This window comes from Camelus ferus, chromosome 36 (genome assembly GCF_009834535.1).
Source record: "Camelus ferus isolate YT-003-E chromosome 36, BCGSAC_Cfer_1.0, whole genome shotgun sequence".
In the NCBI taxonomy this organism is placed as follows: domain Eukaryota; kingdom Metazoa; phylum Chordata; class Mammalia; order Artiodactyla; family Camelidae; genus Camelus; species Camelus ferus.
The window spans coordinates 28,209,102-28,227,065 of NC_045731.1; the positions used below are offsets into that span (position 1 = coordinate 28,209,102).

A 17,964-nucleotide genomic window follows, 5' to 3' on the forward strand; every position below is an offset into this window, starting at 1 on the left:
TATTGGCCATCATTACGTTAAACTCTTTCTCTCTTCATCACTTATTTCTTCTTCTGAGATTTTATCTTGTGCCTTGGCCTGGGAAATATTCCTTTGCTGCCTCATATCATCTATCTTTCTATGTGTTTGTGGACTCCTTCCACAGGCTTTGGGGTTATTGTTTTCTTATTTCTAATATCTGCCCCTGGTGGATGAGGCTGGACTAGAGGCTTATGCAGACTTCCTGGCAGGAGGAGCCAGTGCCTGCCCACTGCTGGGTGGAGCTTGGTCCTGGACCTCTGGTGTGTAGGACTGTGTCTAGAGGCCTTTGTGGCTCAGGAAGTCTGCTGATGGGTGAGGCTGTGTTCCCACCCTGTATGTTGTTTGGCCTGAGGCTTCCCTAGAGCTGTTGGTTGGGGCTTGGTCTTGGTGTTAATGATCCAATCAAGATGCCAGCCTCCAAAAAAGCTCATGCAGATGTACACTCCCAGAATGTCTGCTACCAGCTTTTTGTCCCATGAGTGAGCTGCAGCCGTCCCCTATGTCCCCAGGAGACCCTCCAAATCCAGCAGGCAGGTCTGGCCCAGGTTCCTATGAAATCACTGCCTGTGTCTTTGGAATTGGCGCACATGAGATTCTGTGTGTGCTACCCAAGCGAATAGTCTCTGTTTCCCCGAGTCCCATGGGCTTTTTAAGCCAAGCCCTGCTGGCCTTCAAAACCAGATGTCCTGGGGTCTCCTTCTTTTCCCAGTCCTGGGACCTGAGCTTGGAGCTTGACATGGTTCTTAGAGCTCTCACTCTTGTGGGAGGGTCTCTGCAACTTATCAGATCTTCAGCTTGAGGATTGCTCACTCTGGGGATATGAGGCCCAGTTATATTGTGAGCACGCCCATCCTACTGTCCTGCTGTGGTTCCCTCTTTATGTTCCAGTTGCAGATCTTTTTTGGTAAGTTCCAGTCTTTTTTTTTTTTGATGGTTGTTTAGCAGTCAGTTGGGGATTTGTTGTAGTCATGAGAGGCGAACTCATGGGCCTATTACTCCACCATCTTGACTGGAAATCCTTACATTATGTTAATTTTGATAGATACTTGTTTATTGCTGTTTTGAACTTTGTTTTGCAGTTGATTTAGTATTTCTTATTTGTTCCTTTTTTTTCCCCTTTTGAAGTTTGATATATTTCTTTTGTATTATCTTTCATGTTTGCGACTCTATTTTAGGATTTTGATTTGTGGTTACTGTTTTTTGAGTATGTTAAACCTTTACTCTTTGCTTTACATTGGTAGTCATATAGGCAAACACATCATAGAAAGAATGAAAAAAAAAATCTATATTTTCTTGCTGTCCTCTCCCACCTTTTGTGATTTTGATGTCCTCTTGTACATCTTCATGTTTGTCTCTTGCAACTCCTTTTTGTTACATTTCCAATTATGCTTTTCTTGTTTCTATGGTTTCTGCATCTTTTCTATTTAGAGTAAACCTTTCAATATTTCTTTTAGCATAGGTTTAGTATTGCTGATTTTTAGTTTTTGCTAGTCTGTGAAGTTCTTTCTCTCTCTTTCTCTTCTAAAGGATAGCCTTGCTGAATAGAGTATCCTAGGTTTTAGGTTTTTCTTATTCAGGACTTTGAATGTATCTTGCCACTCCCTTCTGGCTTGTAGTGTTTGTGTAGAGAAATCAAGTGAAAGCCTTACGAGTGTTCGTGTGTAACTCTTATTTTTCTCTTGCTTCTCTCTTTAGGATCATTTGTTTATCTTTAACTTTGGCCATCTTGATTATAATGTTTCTGTAGCTGTTTTTGAGTTCTTGTTTAGGACCGTCTGTGCTTCCTGTAGTTGGATCTGTTTTCTTCTTCAGGTCAGAGGCATTTTCAGTCACAATTTCTTCAAATAACTTTTCAATTTCTTCAAATAACTTTTCAATTCACTTCGCTCTTTCTTCTCTTTTTGGGACTTCTATTATGCATAGGTTGGCATGCTTTATATTATCCCATCGGTCCCTTATTTTGCTTTCATTGGTTTTCTGTTGATTTTTGTGTGGTATTTTGATTGGGTGATTTTTGTTCCGGTCTCCTAAATCACTTATTTTTTTCCTCTGCATTATCTAGTCTGCTTTGGACTGCTCAGCCTTCTCAGCCATTTTTTGTTTTTGATTGCCGCCTCTTTATAGTTTCTATTTCCTTTTTGTAGTATTTGCATTTCTATTCAGTCTTATTTCCTTCACTGGTTTTACTCCATTTTAAAGTCATGATCTAGTAAGTTGTTGAAGTCTATCTCACTGATCATTCTTTCAGGGGACTTGTCTTGTTCTTTTAATTAGGAATTTTTCCTATTCATTTTACTTCTTTCTCTGGCTATTTGGATTATGGAGTATCAGTTATCTACTGTGGTCTTGAGGGGTTGTTTTTGTTTTGTTTTAAAGTGGGAATGTCTCTGCATAGACTGTATGTGTGTAGTACCTTTGCTTCGTATGGATGGTTGACATGTCTTTCTTCCATGTGTATTGGCTGTTATCCCTTTGATTGTGGTTGGTGTGTGATCAGAGATATACTGATTGTTGTTGTTGAGGGGAACCTCCCTTTTATTGTGTGGTTACCACAGTCCTGTGAGGAGCTGGGTCTGCTCCTCTATTCTTGGAATATGGGCTTGCAGATCTGTTTCTGAGTGGCAATGTGCAGTAGGCAGGGTTGAAATGCTTTAGCTGGGAAGAGCTGCCGAGTGTACCTCACAGGAATTGGACACTGGGAAGTGCCTTCTGTGGTGATGTCACTTATGTGGGCTTACAAAGTACTCTGTTGACACTGCCCTTATCCCTGCCTCAGCCATGGGAATGTCAGCAACCCTCTCTACTGTGCCCCTCCCCCCCCCAACCTCTCTGCCCAATCCCCCACAATTTCTATGCTTACAGAGCCACTTGTGCAGATCTGCAGATGTCAGGCTCTAGGACCCGCTGTAGTGAATGTGCAGTCACACACCTGGACCTGCAGTGTGTCACAAGGTCAGTGCAGATCCCAGCCCTGTGTCCCCTTATGGTATGCAGTTGGGCTGTAAATGCTGAACCTATCCCTGCTGTGCGCCAGAAATTTGCCTGTTGGTCATTTGTCTTAAGAAGCTCAGGTCCACAGAGGTACTAGTGGAGCAAATCATCCTCCTCTGATTGAGGCTGTAATCAAATCTCAGTCCCACCTGTAAAGTTGTGGGGCCTCTGGGTATGGATACAGGTTTCATCCCCAAATCTACCTAGGAGCTGTGCACCAGCAATTGTGATGCTATCAATGAATCCTACCATTCCTCTCGAAAGAACATGCCAAGAATTCTGGCAGCAATACTCTCTGGGCTAGTGGTGACAGCTATTACGGTGCAGCTGCATTGCCCTCTTCCTCCTCCTGTGCACTAGCAGTGGTGCTTTCTTATGTGTGTCGCAGGCTGTTCTGTTAAACACACATCCCCAGCCAGAGCTAACAACGCATTCCAGTCCGCTGGGGCTGCCTCTGTGCACTGGGCTCCAGCCCTCTCCCTGGATTGATCACCAATCTCTCACAGCCAGTCCTGGCCTACCCCTACTGGTTCAATGTCTAGGTCTAGGGATCACAGGGACCCTCTGTGCTGGCTTCTCTGAGTTCTGCCTGCTAAGCTGCTGCTGCTTTCTCTTCCAAGCATTGGAAGCTCCATTTCTGTCCCCAATGGAATTAATTTCAATTATGTATCATGTAAGAACAGAAGGAAAGAGTAACAAGAAACAAAAACACACATGACAAAAGTCTTCTTAAATCAAATTCTATTTGTGAATTCAGCAAAATAATTTCTATAAAACAAAAACAGCAAAATATTTAAATAGTATAGGATGGACTGTATTTGTTTGCAAGGGTAGTTGGTTTTTAGACAGGTTCCAAAATATTACACACATTCAAAAGTTACCAATTCTTTTTTTACATATAGTATTTACTCATGAGTTTCTTGGAGTCCTGAAACAAATATTTATTCTAAAATAGTACTTCAGAATTATATTAACTAACCAGAAATTTATCTTTTAATTAAACTTCACAGCAAGACTTCTGGAATGGAAGAGGAACTGGGACAACTTTGCTTACAATTAGAATTGTGCCTGACTAGAAAATCAGACAGGTATCTTGGTGCAGTGGTATTTCAAACTACTGCAGGACTCTGATGATGTCCACTTCACTGGGCTCCATTTAAACAGAATTTTGGAAGCTTCAACAAATAAACTAATATATCAAAAACAAAACAAGGACACAAAATACAGTCTTCTATTATGTTCCACATATTCTGGCAAATTTTTGCATACTTGCTTAATTATTTTAAAATTGCTATTATCAATAGTTTCACATTCTTTATCCCATCAAGAGACTGAACTGTCAAACATTAGCTATGAAGAATATATATGTAACTAAAAATAGCCTGTGTCATATTTCTCCCTTTGTTTTATATTTATTCTTGTAAGAAATAAAAGCTTTGGGCAACAGAGCTGTCACTCTGGGGAAAACTGCTGTCATTCAGGTAACTGTGACGTCACTGGCTACACAAACTCATTGTGAAGCCAAGGTAAATGTTATGGAGTTACTGTATCTTTAAATGATTAATGTATTACTAGAATAAAAAGGTAATTAAAAATATCCAGAAACAATGTTACATCACCAATTCCCTGACATCATCCATAGAAATTCAAAGCCTTATAGGGGCTCCAGTAAGTAAGAATTAACAAGAAATGACTGGTGAGACTGATATGGATGAGCATGTTTATGTTACCCTTTTTCTTTTTCTGGTGAAGGATTTGATCCAATTGCCATGAAGCTGACAATACTGGTTGCAGAATGCAGTGGACATAACAAGAAATTTTTTCCTTTTTTTTTTTTTTTGGAGATCTGACACTCATCAAAAAATTTTCTTACTTAAGAATTAACAGTCAAACACCAATATACTATATACACCTTTGCCATTTACATGTTAGTAACAGCCATTTATTACAAAACATTACACACTTCCTCCTGCAGGTGCCTTACATATCAATAGCAAATTTCTACAAATGAGACAGTGAATCAACTTTCTACAAATGAGACAGTGAATCAACTTTCTATTCCATGTTGAACAATTTTTCTAATTTAAAATACTATCCAGTTACAGGAGTTTGGATTGTTAAGGCCTGAGTGCCTGGTCTTAATGAAACCAGTTAATTATGGGCATTTCACTGATCCTTCATTTGAGATAAGGGTACATCTTCACTGCCTTCATAACCTTCTTGTGCTCGTTGGCCAGTTTTCTGGTGATTGTTCAAGTGATGTGCCACTGGTCCTGTATATGGCTGTCCATGCAAGTGATTATTCTGAGAGGATGAAACATATCAGCATGTCAAACTTTTCAGGTGAAATAAAAAAATCATGGGCTACCGAGTGTCTAAAAGTGGACATATGTCCTATTTCTAGGGATTTATCTTTTAAAACCATTTGTGGTATCTGTAACTAAGAAATTGATTCTTTGATGTTGTAAAAAAAAATAAGTAGCATATATTAACAGTATTTTGAAAAAGTGTACACATAAACCTGAGGTTATGATAAGATTTTATTTTACCTTCACTTCAAGAAACTATTTTAAGAAGTATTTTATCACCAAATGCTCTAAGAGAATTGGCTTCTGAAGTGGGGTCCTTGATCAACAGCATCAACATGAAACTTATTAGAAGTATAAAGTCTCATGCCCCTCTCCAACTCCTAACTAAATAAAAATTCTTAGGGGTGGGACTCGAGAATCTCTGCTTTTAACAAATGCTTTTATGTGATCTGAGGGACATTAAATTCAAGAACTCATGACTTAAAAGATGTGAATTAGTCACATTTATGGTTTAATTTCAGGACAATCTCTCAGAAACTCTCCTCTCAAACTGTTGCTTCTGTAATGAAAGTTTCTTGAGATGAACCTTTCTGATCAGTTTTTTTCCCTCTTCTATTGAAGTTAGTCAAATTGTTAATTTCAAAACAGATTTTACTGGAACTGAATATTGCTGCACAACAGTAACCAAGAAACTTTTGTTTTAAATGTTTCTACAATAATTTTTAATTTTATGCTAATGTGAAATATCACATTTTTATTACCTACAGCTATTAGTACAAGAGGGCTGCCTAGCTAACAAGGAAAATACTACAGGGGAAGTCAAAACATACTATAACATGATTACACTTCAACCATTCTTCTTATGATCATCTTGTCAAAGTTATCACAGGTAATCTCTTTATTACTTTATATAAAGTCACACCTAATAAATTACAAAATATTCAAGAAAAATAATTAAATAATCTTTAAGCACAAAAATTTGTTTGGGGGATAAAAAAATGAAAACAAACTCTTGGTTACCTGTTGATAGTGAGATCCAGATGGATGAGGATATAATGTGGCATCTTCCGGTGGAGAGGATTCATGCTCATCTGGAGCATCTTGCTCATCTGGCTCCTAATATCAAATATTTATAAAGAAATTAAGAGTTTGACTATAAAATAACTTTAAATTTATTTTAATCTACTTCTTTTGAGATAATTTTTTTAAATCCACTAAGATGACATCTTTTTTTTTCTTTTACTGTAGAAAAACTAATTCACAACTAAAGAACAATTTTGATTTTCCTACATGTGATTTTTAGACAATTTCACAGAAATTTCTCCAGGGTAACTGTAACAAAGGAATTAGCAAGCTCCTTTGATTATTTAACAATATATCAACACTAAAGTCAAACTGTACCACATTTTTTTATACAATAAACACTGGCCTATAAAATGAAAAATTACTTTTCTTTTCTATCTGTTGCTCATTTGTGGCTTTTTAAAAATTTTTACCTCCTCTGGACAGAGTTCACAAGCTTTTGCTAGTGTCATCCTAGCACTATTTGATCTCTCTAAGAAATAACCATTTGATGTTTCATTGCTTTGCACTGGAGGAGACCAATTGTTATAAGTGTACTGAGGATTGCCAGTGTATGGTCTTCTTTCTAGTTCATCTCCAAGCCATTCCACTGCCCAGGTCCACTTTCTTTTAAGATCTCCATTACCCTTCAAAAGAAAATAAAGTTATTTATTAAAAGAGTTTGGAATATTTCAACAGTAACTTAAAATGCTAACTCCAAATTTTCATGATTCTTTTCTTTTAAAGTGTTCCTTAATTATGATTCAAATTATTACAAAATTAAAAGAAAACATTCTCACCTGTAATATTTGGTAGGCAACAGGGCAATTGCTAAAGAGAGCTACCATGCATTTTATACATTGGTACGCTCTTTTTTGATAGTGATTCTTAGAGCGCTGGACAGTATCAAACAACCCATCTCGATCATCTGGGATACCTTTAAGAGCATTATGAATTCTAAAAAAGAATCAGACAGAAAAATTTGTAGTACTTGTTAGCTAACATTTGGGTGCCTACCGTCTGCCATTCAATACATGCTTTGATATAATCATCTAATTTACCTACGCTTAGAGTTAATTACTAAGTAGACAGCATGAGAAACTCTACTTCATATAGGAGAAAACAAGTACAGAAGTCAACTTGCCTAATGACACAGCTAGCAAGATGGAGAGCTGGCTAAAGTCTGACTCAAGAGTCTAAAGTCTTAACCAAATTATTATCAACCCAAAATGATTTTGGTACACTAATTTAAACAAATTACTAAATCAGTTAAGGATACCAATATTATACTCTTCTCGTTAAAGTTAACTACAAACTATGTCTTCATGACTGCCTCAGTTGACAATGGGTTACTCCAAGTCAGAACATATTTTAAGATTTCAGGGTGTAAAGTAAGGGTCTAGTTTCTATAAAAGTGATAATACAATTTGGCAGCACAAAATTAACCTGAATTCTAATCATTAGAATTCATGGTAGCTAGACAGATTTTCACTGCCCACAGTATAATACATCTGATTTGCTAATCATTCCGTTTCAGCTCCACCAAATCTCATAACATTTTATACTGTCAATTGACCATTGTTCTTAAAAGCTAACTTATAGTTACTTGTGAGTAAAAAAGAGTGCCTTCTTTCATACCAGTGTCTAAATAGAACGTATCTACAAAAAATACTCTTTTGTACCATTTACTTTATAGGATATCACTATATTCCAAACAAAAAGCAGGTATTTTTTTTTTAATGTGCTTTGTTTTGCAGTATACCTATAATATAAAGTTTGTTTAGAAAATACTTCAGTAATTTTTCAAAATCTAATAACTGCAGACACAAAATAATGTACACTGATACTGTCTGCCTTGACACTTAAAAGTATTGTAATATATACCTACTTTTATTCTTCAGTTTTAAATGGTAACAAAGTGACACTCAATATTTCTGCCACATCACCATTAGTGTCAACAGCTTTCATAAGCCATTATAAGCAATACTGTTTAGGATTCTGTTGTTATGCTGAGTAAATAGTGCTCAGCATATAGTAGACATTTTGTAAATATCTCTTAAATATCTTTTATTGAGTAAATCAAATATTTATTTTATAAAACAAAATACTTCATGCTTAGTTAGGCTGCTGACGATATTTTATTAATTTGTCTACAAAAGCCCCACTATTATCCATATTAATCCAGTATTTATACCTTTACTATTATCTCTTCCTTGGGTGAAAAAAGATTAATGATGAGTTTAAAGCATATATAAGAAATCACATAGTAAATAATGCATGCTTACAAGTTCTTCTGAAAAAAAAAAAAAAAAATCATCCTATCAGACCAACTAAAAGTATCCAATTCTTTTAAGATACTGAAATAGGTACTGAAAGTAAATGAATACAGATTGTAATGTTTTTATTTCAAGACAATTTTTTTTTTGTTAACATTATTTTGACATTGATTTGTTGGAAATCTATGATGGTAAATCTTTGATGGTGATAATTTGAAATTAATTCAGAAGTCTAGTATTTCTAGTCCCCTGAAATTCAAAATTATAATGATTAATCTTTAAGCACTGTGTTCCACAAATTTATTATTTATTTAAACTTAAGTTCACTTTTAGAGGTTTGTTTGACTTATTACTAATGGGTGATGATGTGTATACAAACTTGTTTCCCAAAATAATTACAAAAAAATAATCTGCCTGTGGGGAGAAAAGTGAGGCTCACTTGGTAGGGTTCAGCAACTAATTCTATACCATTATTCTTAGGCTAAGTTTTACTGCAAAGAGCAAATTTTGGGAAGAACATCAAAGGTCAGTTGGTAGGATACCTTAGTTCTTGACTCCTCATATACTAATAAAACCACTGACAGACTAGGGATTATTTTTAGATAACAAAATGTTACTTAGTGTGACTACTTAAAAAGCAAGTACATTTAACTGTAAATTACTATTAATAGAACTTAAAAACTTATCCAAAGCCAATGTTAGTTTTCTTAGTTAAAGAAAGGTGAAAAACATGAAAAGGAAAGGAAAAGCTAGTATTAAGTATGAGACTGAAGCTTTAAGAGAAAATAATGAAAATGAAACAAAACTGTGATAGGTGAGACATTTCCTTCATTTTGGTTATATTTTTAAAGATAGAACATTTGATAGAGCTTGAAGAAAAATGTATTTGACTACTAGGAACTTCAGTTGTTTCTAGAACCTAGAAAAATGTAATTATTCTGGCAAAAAGTGTATCCTACCTGTGAGTCTGCCAGGAATCCTCTATCAGTAAAATCTGCAGAAGAAGATCCAAATAGGGCCGAAGTTCATAGGTGTATGAATATGCAACCTAAAAGCAGGTAAAACATAACTGAATTTCTTATTTAAAGAAATAATGAATCAAATTATGGGCATATGAATGTTTATTCTCCTTTACCTGCCAGAGAAGTTCACTGAGGACAGTAGAAGAGAACTGAGGATTCTCCCAGCAGCAAAAACGAAGCAATTTAATGGTTTCCTCTGAGTTACTGCAGTCTTCAATTATTTTCTTCACATAACTTGTTCTCACAAATAAAATGTCTGCCACACTCTGCTGAATTGGCATTAGAGGCTGTGATAAATTAGGATCACCAAAAGGATTGGGAAGAGGAGGATTACCTAGAACACATTAGCCATCAATGAATTAAAAGCCAACAGACTTCTTCCAAAATTGTAATACTAAAGTTTTTATTTTAAAAACTAACCAGAAATTAAGTTTCCTAAGCATAATAAACATTCATTAAAATGAATGATATAAACATTCATTAAAATTAAATTAAAACGAATGATATACTAAGATAAGGTGCAAAAATATAAATGCTAACACTGAAAGAAAAAAAGTTAAAATTCTTAAACCAACTACTTCATAAATAAGGGATTTATCACAGTAGGCAGTACATTTTGAAAAAGGTCTCTTTTAAACACATGAAAAATCAAATGGTTTAAAAATGTAATATTCCCAAAGTATGGTCCCTTCAGTCTTCTACTTCAGTTTCTTAAGTCTTCAGAATTTTAATTAAGTACTACAGAAGCCTAACAATATTTTTAAACTGCTGTAAAGAATGAGGCTTTCTACTTTACCATTGATTGACGATTGCATTCTCGATGAGACATTGCAACAGCGGATCAGCTGAGATACCACTGAGTATAACTTGCCTAATTCAGCATACTGATATTTGATTGGAGGACCTGGTCCTTCATCTAAAGACACAAGCATAAAGGTAGCAGGTACATTCAATTTCAGAAGCTGTGTCTTTTCTGCCATACCTGTAAAGAAGGAAAAAGAATAAAGCGTAGCACAAATAAAGTAAAAAAGGCAAGTGCCACTTTAATAAAAAGGGACCTAACTAAAAGCTCACCCCTGCTTTGATAAACTGCAGAAATATAGACAGAATACATATCAAATGGAAAATACACTGATTAAGTGAAGTTAAATGTAATTATTATAACCATAAAGTAGTAGTAATGATGACTCTGGCATTCCAATTATACTAAATCCTACAGAAGTGTACACTTTCTAGGACATAGAGACTGGAGGGGCCTAGAAAGCATCTCATCAAAATAAGGTATGATGACAAAGACAGAAACTACATTAAATGAGAAATAAAATCTGTTTTGTGATCTTCCATTTTCTCTTTCTCACTCCTTAGTGAATATCCCTCTGCCCCCGGAGAAAAGTCTAAATTCCTTTCTTGTTTTTTAATTTTCAAATTCCTCATGCTTATTTAGTTTCTGTTTTGAGGCTGAAAAATAGTTCTCAAACTTAACTAAGAAGCAGCCCCACAGACATAGAGAACAAACTAGTGGTTACAGGGGGGATGGACAAAGAGGAGGGGTAATACATGTGTAAGAGAGTAAGAAGTAACAAATTATTAGGTATAAAGTAAACTAAAAGGATATATTATACACTATGAGGAATGTAGCCAACATACTATAATAACTATAAATGGAGTATAACCTTTACAAATTGTGAATCACTATACTATACACTTATAAAACTTATATACAATCATACTTCAACCAAAAAATTAACTTTTTTTGTTAATTAATAATCTAAACATCACTGAAAATATTACAAAAAATTTTTATGTATATTTCTGGCTATCAATTTATTCAATAAAACAGTGACTCACGGCTGTTCACAAGAATTTTCCAGTTTAGGTGAGAAGCAAGACAAAAAACTAAAAACTATCAAAACACAATGGAATAGCACAACAAAATAATACAGCATAACTCTTTTAGGTTACTATTCTGGAACCACTGAAAAGAAATGAATAGGTGTTTGATGAAAAGCAGACTACTCTGAAAAGAGTATCTTGAAAATGACAGTTACTAATTGATACAGATTTCAACAGAAGAATTTAAGTAAACAACTTAAGTATATTATCACTGATTGCAACTTACATTTTACCAAAACTTACATACAATAGGCCAACTTCTTTGGGAAGTGAATCCTAAACGTGGTAAGTACAATCACGTGGTATACTTTAGAAAATAAAGATTTTTTTTCCTAGTCTAGGAATTTTGATTCAGATGGTGTCAAATGTAGCCTGAGGATCAGTAGTTTTTAAAAACCAGCATTAAGATAAAAACAAACAAAACAAAACCAAACCGTGAACCTGACACAGTTTCTGATCTTAATGACTGTTAAGAAGTAGGTGCACAAGTTAGAATACAAGATGAAAATTGCCACTAAAAAGTTATGTGGATAATCTGCAATGGATTTCAAGTATAAATATGAAACACTGCTTCTATTTTAGAAGATATTAGTTCTCATCACGTGTTTTTAAAAGGCTTTCATCATTTATTATGTAAATATGAGACAACATATAAAGCAAAATTATGAAAAGTTCTTACCTAAATTGGCATACATCACAAACAAATTAAAGTATTGCTGTAAATGACGGCCATGTTCTGAAACTTCCCTTCTCAGGAGATTTAATACTGCTCTTAGTAAGTGATCACTCAAGCTTAAGTTATCACATGCCTGTGAAGCAAGATTATTTTATCAGCAACATAATACAGAACAGTATACTTTCATTTCCATTAAAAAGAGTACGTTTACAAATACGGTTATTAGGCAGAAATATGAGGTTTGAAATTATTAAATATATTTACTTTTTGAGAGAAGAAATAAAAAGCTGGGGAAGATTTCATTGCAGATGCTTTATACGGTTTTACTTGTTAAAAAATAATAAAATAAAAACCATGTGTATAGTTTTATGCTAAAAATGCTACTCAAAACACTTAAATTCAGCCATTATAAAATTAAACCTCAGTGGAATATACAAAATCTGAAGACTAAATAAGCTCAAGTAACTAAATAAGGTATACGCCTTATATTTTAAAGTGCCCAATAATCATATATTACTGTGAAATAATTTTAAGGAACTTAACAATGTATGTATACATTAATATATGGTATAAATGTCAAACAGATGCACATGTTTATTTGATTTGATCTGGCAGAAAACAATTTACGTTGAAGTATTTCATAGTTAGAGAAAAGCTTTCAATTACCTGACTAGAAGGTCCCGGAGATGTGAAAGATGAAGGACAAGGTCCATCTTGCAAAGAAAAATGTGCAATAAATACTATAAGTTTTGCAAATGCACCCCTCACTTCTGCACTAGGGCACTCCAGAAGGTATTCAGAAAAACGATTTGAAACATTGAAAAGGACATTATGAGCAAACCAAAAACGTACATTTTTGCTGTGACGGAGTAGAATGCACAGTGCATCATACCTAAAACAGAAAATACATGAATTTTCAATAATATGCTTCCACTTTGCTACAGTGAACCAACAGGTTTCTGTGAACCAAATAAAGAGGAAAGATCTGTACAATTAATGGTCATGGTCTGTTCTAATACAAATACCAGCTCTGCGACTTGATCTAGTCCTATAGTCACAAGACAAACTGTGTATGTAGGTGGATACAAATCTATTAATAAACTATTTCTGATCTAGTAATACTTCCTTAAAGTCTTCTAATCTGAGAGATACTAAGAATGGCTGTTAGATCAGTGTATTAGAATGTCCACCATACTTTTAGTTATAAACTTAATCCTGTAATCTAAAAATCCTCTTCCTTTTATATGTATGCCAGAATTCCACGTAGTAAAGCTAAAAATAAGAACAGAAACAGGATCCAATTTTAAAAAATAAAAGGCCCATTAAATTTGAGCATTTTTAATACAACTTCTCTCAACATTACTATTACTATTATTACTAAATAAGATTCCCACAGTAGGGGAAAAATAGAGTACTAACAGTGAATCAAATCAATTCTAAGTACAAAATAAATAAAATTCAAAGCCATGTACCAATCACTGGCAGGGCCACGGACTATTTTCTTGGTGTGAAATCCAATGGTAAAGAGGAATCTAGCTGCAAGCTGAATACTAATCATAGTGATTTCTTCTGCTTCAGGCAACAAGTGATCTTGTCCTTAAGTAAAAAGCACATTAACAATCAAATACATTTTGTTTAAATCTGTTTAAACAAATGTTCCATGTTTAAAAAAACCCCTTAGCTACTAAAAGTAATCCACAGCACTTATCCAATTCATATTTCAAACTAATGCTTAGTCAAAAAAACCTCTTATAAAAATTAAAGTTCTTCTGTATTTCTATATACTGACTGCCACTATTCAAACATTCTTAAATAGTTAAGTACATTCTTAAACACATCTTAAATACCTGACTTTAAAATAGCTAGGACTAAAAACGCTGACACATTAAAGTAAAATGAGTCTAAATAATTTTATTGAAAAAAAAAGAACATAAAAAAACTGAATAAAAACATTAAACACTAATGGTACTTGATAAATCCTACAAATGAAGTAAAAATTCTTCTTTATTAATAAGAAAAGCTAAATTTAAGAAACTTACCAGGAGCAGGGCTTAAGTAAATACCATTACATGTAAGCAGTTTTCTCACAAATTGAAAATATTCTAAACTATACTGCATTCGGTTATGCATGAATTGCACATTTTGTTTCCGTACACTTCTCTCAATGGCTGGTGACATCATCTGATGGGGTTTTGTGATAGTTAGCTCTGATACATATCTTATCATCTCATCATCTCGGTCTACTGTGTCCATTCGTTCATAAAAAAGTATATAAGCATTCCACCACCTTTTCTGCCGCCTGTATGACATGCGCTTCATCATATGATCAAATACTTCTCCCATGTACTCTCCACCAAAACACTGATTTTTCATTTCTTCATCATCATCCATTTTACACTCTGTTACATCTCCATCATCAAATTTATACCAGCGATTTCTCTCACCATCTTTACCACTCCTTTGAATGATGTAGGAATAATAATGTCCACCACTTGCTTGACCACTGTGTACAAGCACCCCGACAAGTCTGTATTTTGTGCTTCCTGCTGTCTCATCTTTAGACTGTTCATTCTGTTGTATCAACTGACTATCTGGGTTTACATTATCTCCTTCCAGTTTTGCAACACCTGGTACTGTGTAAGGTTCCATGTCCAGCTCTCGTGGAAATTCAAAATAATCATTGAATTTAATTGCACATTCTCTTTCCCAGTCATAGTCAAATCGTTTCAACTGGATAGCAAGAACAGGAGGCAATTTTTTAATCAGCAAGCGCTTCACAGTATCAACCTGCAACAAATAGTAAATATAAGTGAATGCTCTTTTATAATCCAAATAAAACAAAATAAATTTAATGGTATAATTAAAAACTTTATGATCTATCCAAATCTGTTCACAAATAAATAAATAATGAACACAATCAAGGTCATTTTGTCACTAATGAGTTTTCGAAAATATTTATACCAAGCTCAATATATGTAGCCACTCATTTGTTGCTAACTGCCAGAATCACTGATACAGAAACTAATAACTACCTGGGTTCCATACTGCTAGAGCTATCTGATCATGTTACTTTTTTGATGTTTACATTTGTTAGTAAGTAGAATCTGCTGAGCAAACTTAAGATAACTAAGTAACAATATGCTAGTATATGTAACACTGCCTGATAACTAAATAAACATTGCGTCTGATCCACATTACCTTCTAAAAATGTGTTACCGAGGTGCTTTCTTTAAAAATGTATGGATTAAGAGTGGCAAGATCTGTAAGAAACTGCCCCAGAAGAAACTGTGTCAAAGCTACAGGAAGCAAACAGTATTGCTTTAGAGATCAAAAGGGTGCGTAAAGTCAAAACAATGCTAGTAAGTTGGAGATGAGAGGGTAAGGTGGGAAAATATTTACTATTTATCATATAATAGTTTTCAAAGATATGTTACAATTCCGTGCCACAAAATGTTTAAATGCTACAGATAAAATTACCTGGCTGGATTGAAAAATCGTATCTGGTCTTTAAAACTGGAGGTAGTTGTGAAGACCTGATGTAACCAAATAAAATTAGCAAACTGTACTCCTCAACTTTAAAGAGTAATTCAATAGCAATGTGTCTCAGGGCAGAAATGGAAAGTAACTGCACAACTTTTAAACTACAAGAAAAAGTGATATTAAGCTATTGCGACTTCCAAAATTTATCAACCAATTGAAAAAATATTTTCTCAGTTTATTATTTTCTCACAATGTTGTTTCCCTGACACATGTTTAAATTACTTATCATCTTGACTATCTTCTTGTTACCGCTATAGCAAAGTACAGATAAAGCAGAGGTAAATTTTGAGGATGAAAATGATGTCCTTCAATTCTGTTAAATGTAATCATATTTATTTAAAAAAAAAAAAAAAGACAACAAAAAAACCCCAAACCCTATTAACAATACATACCTTTTTATCACATTTTTCACAACGATATGCATTTGCACCTTCCAATAAATCTCCTTTGATATACTGTTCCAAAGAATCAAGAAGGTTTTGGTGATTTCTAATATCTACATTCAGAGTTGTAAAAGATTCTTCACACTCGTATCTAAAGATATTATTTAAGAAACAATCAAAATAATTTATTCCTGAGGGTTCTAAATATTTTAAGTTCTGAACTTGATGAAACACACATCTGCAGCATTTACTGTACCATGTCAAAAGTATTACTCAAAGAGCATTACTCAAGTATCAGTTATCTTTCACTGCCCGTTTACTTTGTACTGGGCAATATATTAGATTCTTTGCACATTATTGCTATTTATCTTCAGAAAAAGCTTGTTAGAGATACATATCTGTCTCTATTTCTCAGATATGGAAACTGGAGTGGGGACAAGGTGATGAATAAAGGATATGACAAAGAGATTAAAGCAGAGTCCACTTTACTGGGCAGAGTGCTGATCTGAAGCCAGTCTGGCCTCACCGCTGAAGATTTTTGTATTATCTTGCACTGTTATCTGTGTTATTTAAATAGTAGTAATTCATGGTAGGGTAAAGGTAAAAATTCATCAAGTTTAGAAAAAAGGCTACTCATGAACTGAATTTTTAAATACTCCTCCACTGGTGTAATACAAAATAGCAACTAATGTTTATAGCACTAAGATGTCAAGTTCTAACCTAATGTACAAGTTGAAATATCCAACACCCTTCTGTTCTAAAAAGTAGTAGAGTCATAAAAAGTAGTAGAGTAAGAAATGTGGGATGCAGTCAACAACTAAGATTACAGTGATTTTACACAAAAGGGGCTTTGTGTAATTCAGAAAATACGATAAATACATCCTCAGAGAGAATACATCCTTAATCATTAAATCCATCAACCAAACCAATATATCAAGAGTGTCTACACCATGCGTAAAGCACATGGAGATGATGATACATTTTAGACAGTCTTTCAGATTTAGGAACTTGTCATTCAGGAAGACAAAACAAGTACATAAACAGAAGTATTTATGAATGGTGTATTACATATTTTGCTACTGTGACAGAAACCTGTCCACAGAGAAAAAAAAAACTCCTAGAGGATAAACGGAGATTAACAGTTTCTCCTGAAATATACAACACTTAAAAAAAAAAAACCAAAAAGCACCCCCCTCAAAACATCCCAATGTTCTATAACATTAAGAAGATTTACATACTCCTAAAATGTCTTATCAACAATAAGCCTAGTTTCACTGGAACATGTCCTTCCTCTGCACAATGAGTATTTTCATTTAACAGAGCAAAGTGAAACAATCTATGAGTAATTTTGAAAACTGAGTAAAAAATTGAGGACTGATAGGAACAGATGACAGAGCTGAATTTTTATTTTCCACTTAATGTAAAAAGTCTTTCATAAGAACCCAAACTTGCCCAAGCTAGGGAATAAATGTCTCCCCACTTCTACTGAACAGTAATGTAATATAATATAATATAATATAATATAATATAATATAATATAATATAATATAATATAATATAATATAATATAACATACAATATAATATAATATGAGTTTCTCATTTATTTAATATTACCTTTTCACAACTCATTTACTAGCTTCAAAAAAATCTGCTTTATCTTCTCACACTAAACTTAGGTTTACAGGATACATGAGTTTTTAGAAACTACTACCTTATTATTTAGCTGTAAGAAGGCTTCATATCAATATTTTGTGAACATAACAAGAAGTCAAAATAAAACTTCCACACA

General features: G+C 34.1%; 1 protein-coding gene across 1 annotated transcript; it reads right to left on the minus strand.

Moving 5' to 3' along the window:
- Positions 1-3,736: 3,736 nt before the first annotated feature.
- LOC116661692 (probable ubiquitin carboxyl-terminal hydrolase FAF-X) lies at positions 3,737-16,528 on the minus strand. Its single transcript, XM_032474200.1, has 13 exons — positions 16,501-16,528; positions 16,183-16,445; positions 14,290-15,037; positions 13,723-13,846; positions 12,917-13,142; positions 12,254-12,383; positions 10,478-10,663; positions 9,795-10,015; positions 9,619-9,707; positions 7,184-7,340; positions 6,818-7,030; positions 6,342-6,437; positions 3,737-5,316 (listed from the first exon to the last, which is right to left on the minus strand). Exons 1-13 carry the CDS (start codon positions 16,526-16,528, stop codon positions 5,179-5,181), a joined length of 2,619 nt encoding a protein of 872 aa, XP_032330091.1. The 3' UTR covers positions 3,737-5,178.
- Between the last annotated feature and the right edge of the window lie 1,436 nt (positions 16,529-17,964).